This window comes from Miscanthus floridulus, chromosome 9, assembly GCF_019320115.1.
Source record: "Miscanthus floridulus cultivar M001 chromosome 9, ASM1932011v1, whole genome shotgun sequence".
NCBI lineage: Eukaryota > Viridiplantae > Streptophyta > Magnoliopsida > Poales > Poaceae > Miscanthus > Miscanthus floridulus.
In genome coordinates, this window is record NC_089588.1 from 77,526,533 (window position 1) to 77,535,619 (window position 9,087).

Consider the following 9,087-nt stretch of genomic DNA (forward strand, 5'->3'; position numbering starts at 1 on the left):
TCAGCAGGCGACGAACTGGTAGTCGACGTCGAGGTGGCCCATCTGGTAGCCGCGGCCGTCGGTGTCGATCTTCTTGAACACCGTCTCGAAGTCGAGGTCAAGGCCGCCGTTGCTGCACTGGTCCACGATCCTCGCCGTCGTCACAGCACCCGTCCCGCGGTTCGTCACCTGTGTAAACGTAAATGCTCACGTACCATGAACCTTTTCCTGAAGCAAAATTAAAACCACAGGCGCTGAAGAATCGAGCATCTCATCTTCTTACCCGGATACACCGGCCACAGGCGGCCTGGCCCCTGGGTCCCGAGGGGCCGCAGAAGGAGGTCCAGCCGTACTGCTGCCGCCACGACAGCGGCTTGTCGGCGTCCCACGTGGCGCAGTAGGCGCTGACGGCGTTGAGGTTCCAGTTGTTCTGCTGTGGGTTGTACAGGTGGTACGTGGCGCGGACGATGGACGCCTGCTGCGCCACGGCCGCAGCCGCGGCCGCGCAAAGGAGGGCGGCCACCGTGAGCGCCCGCGCGCCGGTGATCATCGCCGCCATGGCTAGCTTGACGTCGAATGTAACAATGCAACTCGACGTCGAATGTAACGAGGCAGTGGGACGTACACACACAATCGCCTGTCGTCAGTGATGGTGTGTTCAAGTTATATGGTGGTGGTATGGATCGGATCTGATAGCTCGATCGATCAGGGACGAGCCGGCCGGACAATGTGGACTCCTGCTTGAGTTCTGATGCTAAGCAACTCTGCGCATCAATCACGTACGCCATCCTGTAGCAGATCGAACGCGAACGGCGTCTGTGCTCTGTACCCTGATGGCTTACGTGTGTGTATACGTGTTACCCTGCTAGCAGCATGCATGTCCATCCATTTCGCCGGCGTTCATGAGAGTGACACTAGCTAGCTAGCCTCGATCAGCAGCCTTATCCAAAGCTAGCTATCTTCTCATCGATGGATCGCCATGTTCCAACGACGCTGACCTATGCATGCGCGCGAGAGCTTCCAGTTTGCCGCTGAACCCTCGCTTGCATGCGTACGTGGTTTATTTGCCACTGCCCACAGCCCCCACCGGGCGCCGACTCAAAACGACCTTTCGCCATCCCAGCTTTTGTATGCATGTGACGGAGTATGTGCATGCCTGCATGGAAACACCATGCGTTCGGCCTCCAGAGACAGGTTACGTGTACTAAGTAGTACGCTGTGTCTGTGACTTGCATCCACCACCAGAACCAGATCACCAGATGTGAGGCAGCTACGTACTGCATGTGTCTAGCCCACAAATCTTGACCGCGTCTTCACCGTCTATTTGGATCGAGGCGATAACTGATGACCGTTCCCTGCTGCAAGAACGTACGTGCATTAATTGCTGGACTCGTGCATGTACGTACGTGTTCTTTGCATGCGTACCTATTCACATGCATGGCATGTTCACAGGATGTACGAAATTTCCCCGCGTATTGAAAAAAGGGCCAAAACTTTTATGCATTTTAAACTCTCCTATAAGATTGTAAGTTCTATGCAATTCCAATTCCTCTAGGATTTATGGCTTGTTTGGTCCGCTGCCAAACATCGCCACACCTGTAATCTTAGAATAACTATGGTTGCCATAGAAAGTACGGCGAGTCAAACCAGTGATGGTGTGGAGTTGAAGCTCGGCGGCGTTGAAGCTATTTGTAGAGTGACCTACTGGCAGGAAGGAAGCATAATCTATAGTGGTCATCAAGTTGGGATTTCATCTAGCCAATAGTGGCGGAGTGGATGATGGTGAAGTTTTAGATGGATGCTTAGCTCTCAAGTTGACCATTTCTTTTGTTTTGAAATTATATTGAAAGCATGTAGACCCTTAATATGGTTTTAAAATTTATGGCAACACAATTATTATCACCAGCACGTGTTTTGCAGCGACATTACTTAGGTTACAATGATGAATATTGATTAGGCTCTTATGGTTTTATGCCCCTAATGATGGATTTCAATCCGTTTCTAAAGGATATGCGTGAAAGCTAAGAACGAGCTAGTTTAAAGTGTCGTTTGGCATTGACGGACAATTAGAATAGTTTATATTCTAATTTTCTCGTTTGTGGTACCATAAAGAGTGGTATGAACAGGTAACTTGACCTAATAAGTATAATGAGGATGCACAGTTGTGAAAATTAGCACTTGGTAGCTCAGATCAAACACCCAAATTAGATGGATGAAACCTAAATCCAAACTCAAGAGATTTAAATCGGAAAAATCTGCTTAATTTTATATATATGCACCGGAGGGGGCTCCAGCCGTCCAGCGTGAGAACCGTCATAGAATCCACCGAAGATATGGAACAGTCCATGCATTCACCTTTAGGTGTTCTGCATTTCTTGAGACATGACCGGACACGTACGAGTAGTCGAGGACTCACGTAATTCAGTTTATTCCACTTGGCGTATATGTTATATGGGTATATATGCAACTCGTTTTTTGTTTTTGTTTTTGCAATTACACATTACAACTCAGACACACATGATGCAATAGCAATGCTTGCGATTAGACGCCCACTTATTGGCTCGTACGGTGTGGGATCACATACATATAATTCCTGGAAGAATATGCTACTAGCAGTATATACGAGTGAAGAATCATTAGGGGACCGTGACGCCTAAGCCCACTTATTGGCTCGTACGTGTGGGATCACATACATATAATTCTTGGAAGAATATGCTACTAGCATTATATACGAGTGAAGAATATGCAGGGGACCGTGACGTCTAAGAGGGGGTTGAATTAGACAACTTAAAATTCTACTTGAAACTATGGCCTCTTATTTCACCTAGTCAAAACCTATATAAAAAATAAACTATCTAAATGTGCAACTACTGTTTTGCTAGTGTGTTGCTATCCCTACCATAAAAGGAGTTATGCAAATAATGTAACTGCGGAAGCTAAAGAGTAAGGTAGAGATATGCAAACTCCCGTCGATGACTCCGGTATTTTTACCAAGGTATCGAGAAGCGCGAAAGCTTCTCCCTAGTCCTCGTTGGAGCCCCTTGCAAGGAATTCCGCGCAAGGGCCAAGCTCCTGGTCGGGTAACTCCGTGGATAGCTCTGGGCCTTCCCCACGCGCAAGTGGGTCTTCGGTGTGCCTTCCGGCAAGCCTCTCCCGGACCACTCCCCGCCGTCTTCACTATCAAGTTTTCGGCCGAACCGCCACGGGCCTTGTTCCCTTCCGTACACGGTGGCGGCCACACCACAAACGCGGTTGGTGTGATCTCGTAAGACTACAAGCCCCTCCGATGTACAACAATGGTGCGCGCAAGCACTGAGTGATAAGAGGTGTGCAAACCACACTAAACACTAGGCCTAAACCTAGAGCAAGCGCATAAGCGGTGGTCTAATCAACCTAAGCATTTCGTAAAGCATCTACGCTAATCACCTGGTGAATCACAAAGCACTATGCAAGTGGAGATCACTAAAATGGTGTATCAACACTCTTGGTATGTTTCTTCAGCTCTCCACTTATCAAATGGCTGATTGGGGGGTCTATTTATAAGCCCCATAGAGAAAGTAATTGTTGGGGGTGAAACCCAGCTTTCTGCTACTGACCGGACGCGTCTGGTCGTCCGGACCGTTGGAGCGCGCATGTTGTTTGGACTCTGGGTCGAGTCCAGTCTCACTCGATCGGACGCATCCAGTCACGTTGGCGCCGCTCTGGAACCTTTCTGAACATGAACGGACGCTACTTCTTGGTGCGTCCGGTCATCCTGCCATCGCGTCCGGTCATCCTACCATCGCGTCCGGTCACGCTGAAAATATTGTCGTGATGAAGAACAATGTCATCTGTGCGTCAGGTCACTGCTTCGCTCAGTGTCCGGTCACTGCTGCTGACGCCTACTGTTGCCGAGCAACTGATCGGACGTGTGCGGTCCTCATAGGGCCACGTCCGGTCACCTCTGTGGAGCTCGTTTCTTCGTGATCTTGTGTCTGGCTTGGTTCCTATCTTCATGCTTAGACTGTACTTGATATCTTGGGTCTTCTCTTGTACTTCTAAGGTCCTGCTTATGGTGTTGATCGTGGGATCATCATATCGCCTTCGTCCAAGTCATATCTTGTACCCTATTAAACTATAAAACAATTACTTACAAATTTATTAGTCTAATTTGATTGTGTTGGTCATCAAACACCAAAATCCAAAGTAAATGGGCCTAGGGTCCATTTTTCTTACAATCTTCCCCTTTTTGGTGATTGATGACAACATGACCAAAAGCAAGCAAATAATAAAATTTTTGGAATTTAAAAACTATTTACTTGCTAGGATGCAATGCAGATGGCAATGTTATATGATGCTAAAAGATACCACATGTAAATATCTTTGGAAACTTATCTTGCCCTTGCAAATGTCCTCATGTGGCATTATGGATTTAAACCTCCCCCTAACTCCATAATCCACTATCCTCCCTTTCTCGGACCATTACTACTTGTAAATTATTATGATCGGGCTTGCTTTTGGTCCTACAAATTCTCCCTCTTTAGAATAAAACACCGAAAAGAAAGACATTAGTAGCACAAGGGAGGGTCAAACTTTGTGATCCTTCGTATGTGAAGTGGAATAGATCATAAAATTTGACTCTTACGTTACATAGACTAAGCTTCCCCTAAACATATGCATACATATGATGGAGAATGTAGTTTATGCATAATTGGCAAATTAATGCTCAAGAGAGTTTAATCTATATAATGCATGGAGAAAGCATATAAATACCAAAGTGAAATCAACATGATGATATCGATTTAGAAATACCACATGTGAAAATCAATTTGATTTATATCACTTGCAATAGGTGGTGGATATTTGAAGTATGATGCTTAACTTTGGGGACTCTATTTTCCTTGTAATGAGACTACTACACACATGATAAGCTTGAAAAGGTGTTAGTCTCAAAGCATCCAACTTGTAGAGTAACCTCCCCCTAAATTTGTGCACATAAGTATGGAATACTTGTAGGAGACATGCACATTGATTTTAGAATAAAAAATACCACTTGAAAGATGACATCACATGAATGTGAGAATCATTTTCGAAAGTGATATTTGGGAGAAATTTTCTACAATTTGGACTTTGGCATATATTAGATGAACAATTGTAAAACAAGCTATGTACCGTGCTCCTAAACAATTTAAACCATGTAGGTTTGCTCCAAGTGTTAAGAGTGAAACCGAGCAAGCCTACCAGAAGATATACCTAGTGTATGCAAGATAAAAGATTAAACATGCAAATGCATACCTAGGCATGAAAATGAACTAGAAGCTAATTGAAATTGCAGGAAATTAAATCTAGTTACCTAATATGGGGAGGGAAATTTGGGTCCATAGTGTTCAGTAACCCACTTGGCAATTGACATGATCCAATGTGATGCACCCCATGAAATGCACCCAAAACTATACCAAGTCTCCAAATTCCCTAAAGTCCAACGAACTTCTCACTTCCCTTTCGGGATCCAAACCTTCTTGGTGCTCTTCATGTTGGAAATGATCTCCTTTGGCACCCAAATGCGTTTGGCCCTATTGTTGGCTTGCTTGTTCACCTTGATGGCCACCACCTTATCATTTTTCTTCTTCTTCAAGAGATTAGGTGTGGAGGCCTTTTTGTCCACCTTGTTGGTGTAGGTGTTGGAGAGCTTGCTTGTTTCCTTTTTGTTTTTCTCTTTCTTCTTAGCTCCTCCCCCATTCTTCACCTTGCACTCATAAGACTTGTGGCCTTTCTTGTGGCACACGTAGCAAACCATGGTTTGTCCATCATCAAACTTCTTCACTCCCTTAATGGTGTTATCTTGATGATGTTAGGCTTGCTCCGTTTTGCCTTCTACTTGAGTCAAGTCCTTGGTAAGGTGAGCCACTTCTTGCTTGAGTTGCTCATTCTCCATTGCGACCTCTTGTGTGTATGTATCTATAATAACTTTCTCAACACAAACATGGTTGCACAAAGGTGAGCCTAAACATAAATCATTGCAAGAAGTAGAAGCATCCTTTTTAGGCATGTGAAAGATAGAACTTTTCTTTTTAGGTGCCTTGGTGAGGGTTGTACCAACGGCTTCAAGATTATCAACTTTATTAGTTAACTCATCACAATGTTTGCACATCGTTTCCATTTTAGCAAGCAAACTTTTATAAGCATATTGTGAGCTAGCTAACTTTTCTTTTAATTTTTCATTTTTTTTACAAGTTGGTGCAAGCAGTAGAGTCTTACCGCCTATGACCGGAAGGTCCCGGGTTCGAGTCGCGGTCTCCTCGCATTGCACATGCGAGGGTAAGGCTTGCCACTGACACTCTTCCCCAGACCTCGCATAGAGCGGGAGCTCTCTGCACTGGGTACGCCCTTTTCATTTTTCTTTACAAGTTGCTCATCATTGATTGTGCATGCATTTGTTGTTGCAATAGCCTCAAGTTACTCAATTTTAGTAGATAGTTCAATATTGAGATTAGCAAATGTCTCATATTGTTCAAGCAATGTTTTATATGCTTCTTATGAACTATCTAGCTTTTCTTGTAATATTTTTAGCTTCTTTTGTTGGCTAGTGCAAGCCTTAGCATATTTAAGATTTTTTTGCACAAGTTCATTAAGAGAAGGCATTTCATTATCACTATCACTCTCACTAGAGGATGGGCTTTCATTACCTCGTGCCATAAGGCACACATGAGAAGAGCTTGATGATGAGTGCTTGTGGCATCGTCTCTTGTGATGGTCTTCTTCTTCACTTGAAGAATCATCCCATGACCTTATTGATATGAGGGCTTTGTCCTTGCATGCTTCTTTGTCTTGGGTGTGAGCTTGTTTGGATAAACTTCCACAAAGTGCTCCAACTCGCCACATCCATAGCATCCTTTCTTTCTTTGCTCATTTCTTTGATTGATGAAGATGAAATCTTGAATTTGGATAGGCACACCCTTGACATTGAGCCTTTGGCTCATCTTCTCCACCTTGTTCATAAGTTTGATTGATTTTTCATCAAGGTCGGAGATGGAGGAGGAAGATTGATCAGCATCACTTGATTCTTCATCATCATCATCCTCATCTTCTTCTTCATCTTCACTTGAGGAGCTTGTCTCAACTTGCTTGCCCTTCATCTTCTTTTTCTCACTACATGCGAGAGCTTTGCCTTTGGTTGATGACAAGGCTTCTTCTTGACCCATCTTTCATGACATTTCAAATGCCACTATCTTCCCAATGACTATGGCCATGGTCATGGTGCTCAAGTCCTCCATGTTGTGAAGGAATCATAATTTTGTTTGGCTAGACAATGTTTTTGCCCACGAACATTAATTGTACCATCATGGAGCACTTGGAGTTTTAACCAGATTTCATATGTCGTGTTTAAAGTGAACACTTGGTTAAACACATCCATGCTAAAAGATTCAAGCAAGCAATTTTTAGCTCTAGCATTGAAATGAATTTCTTTCTCTTCACTCTTTATGGGTTTATCGAGATTCTTAATGGGTTTCATCCCGTCACGAGTGACTCTCCAAACACCCAAATCTACCATCTCAAGGTGACAAGCCATTCTAGCTTTATAGTAGGGAAAGTTATTGCCGTCAAAGTGCAGAGGCCTAGAGGTATCCATCCCAACCACTCTAAATGGCATCGGCTCAATGATAGTTAAGCCAAAGGTCCAAATTGAGCCAACCGACTTTGATACCACTTGTAGGGGACCATGACGCCTAAGAGGAGGGTGAATTAGGCAACTTAAAATTCTACTTGAAACTATGGCCTCTTATTTCACATAGTCAAAACCTATGCAAAAGATAAACTATCTAAATGTGCAACAACGGTTTTGCTAGTGTGTTGCTATCTCTTCCGTAAAAGGAGTTATGCAAACAATGTACTGTGAAAGCTAAAGAGTAAGGTAGAGATATGCAAACTCCCATCGACGAATCCGGTATTTTTATCGAGGTATCGAGAAGCGCACAAGCTTCTCTCTAGTCCTCGTTGGAGCCCCTCGCAAGGGCCAAGCTCCTGGTCGGGTAACTCTGTGGATAGCTTTGGGCCTTCTCCACACGCAAGTGGGTCTCCGGTGTGTCTTCCGGCAAACCTCTTCCAGAACGCTCCCCGCCGTCTTCACTATCAAGCTTCCGGTTGAACCGCCGCGGGCCTTGTTTCCTTCGGTACATGGTGGCGGCCACACCATAAACTCGGTTGGTGTGATCTCGCAAGACTACAACCCCCTCCGATGTACAACAATATTGCGCGCAAGCAACGAGTGGTAAGAGGTGTGCAAACCTCACTAAACACTAGGCCTAACCCTAGAGCAAATGCATAAGTGGTGGTCTAATCAACCTAAGCACTTCGGAAAGCACCTACGCTAATCACCTAATGAGTCACTAAGCACTATGCAAGTGGAGATCACTAAAATAGTGTAAACACACTTGGTATGTTTCCTTAGCTCTCCACTCATCAAATGGCCGATTGGGGGATCTATTTATAAGTCCCATAGATAAAGTAGCCGTTGAGGATGAAACCCAGCTTTCTACTACTGACCGGACGCTGCTGTCGTCCGGACCGGATGCGTCCGGTCGTCCCGACCATTGGAGCGCGCGTGTTGATCGGACTCTGGGCCGAGTTCGGTCTCACTCGAGCGGACGCGTCCGGTCGCGCTGGCACCGCTCTAGAACCTTTCTTGACATGATAGGACGCTACTTCTTGGTGCGTTCGGTCACACTGAAAACATTGCCGTGATGAAGAACAGTGTCATCTGTGCGTCCGGTCACTGCTTCGCTCAACGTCCAGTCACTGCTGCCGAGCAACTGATCGGACGTGTCCGGTTCTAATAGGGCCACGTCTGATCACCTCTGTGGAGCTCGTTTCTTCATGATTTTGCGCCTGGCTTGGTTCCTATCTTTATGCTTGGACTTTGCTTGATATCTTGGGGCTTCTCCTATGCTTCTAGGGTCTTGCTTATGGTGTTGATTGTGGGATCATCATGTCGCCTTCGTCCAAGTCATGTCTTGCACTCTATTAAACTACAAAATAATTATTTATAAATTTATTAGTCTAATTTGGTTGTGTTGGTCATCAAACATCAAAATCCAAAGTAAATGGCCTAGGTCCATTCTACTTGCAGAA

The 9,087-nt window shown here is 44.9% G+C and overlaps 1 protein-coding gene across 1 annotated transcript; it reads right to left on the reverse strand.

Annotated features, from left to right (window-relative positions):
* LOC136482200 (barwin-like) lies at positions 1–538 on the reverse strand. Its single transcript, XM_066479435.1, has 2 exons — positions 263–538; positions 1–168 (listed from the first exon to the last, which is right to left on the reverse strand). The coding sequence occupies exons 1-2, from the start codon at positions 536–538 to the stop codon at positions 1–3; spliced, it is 444 nt and encodes a 147-aa protein (XP_066335532.1).
* Positions 539–9,087: the final 8,549 nt, after the last annotated feature.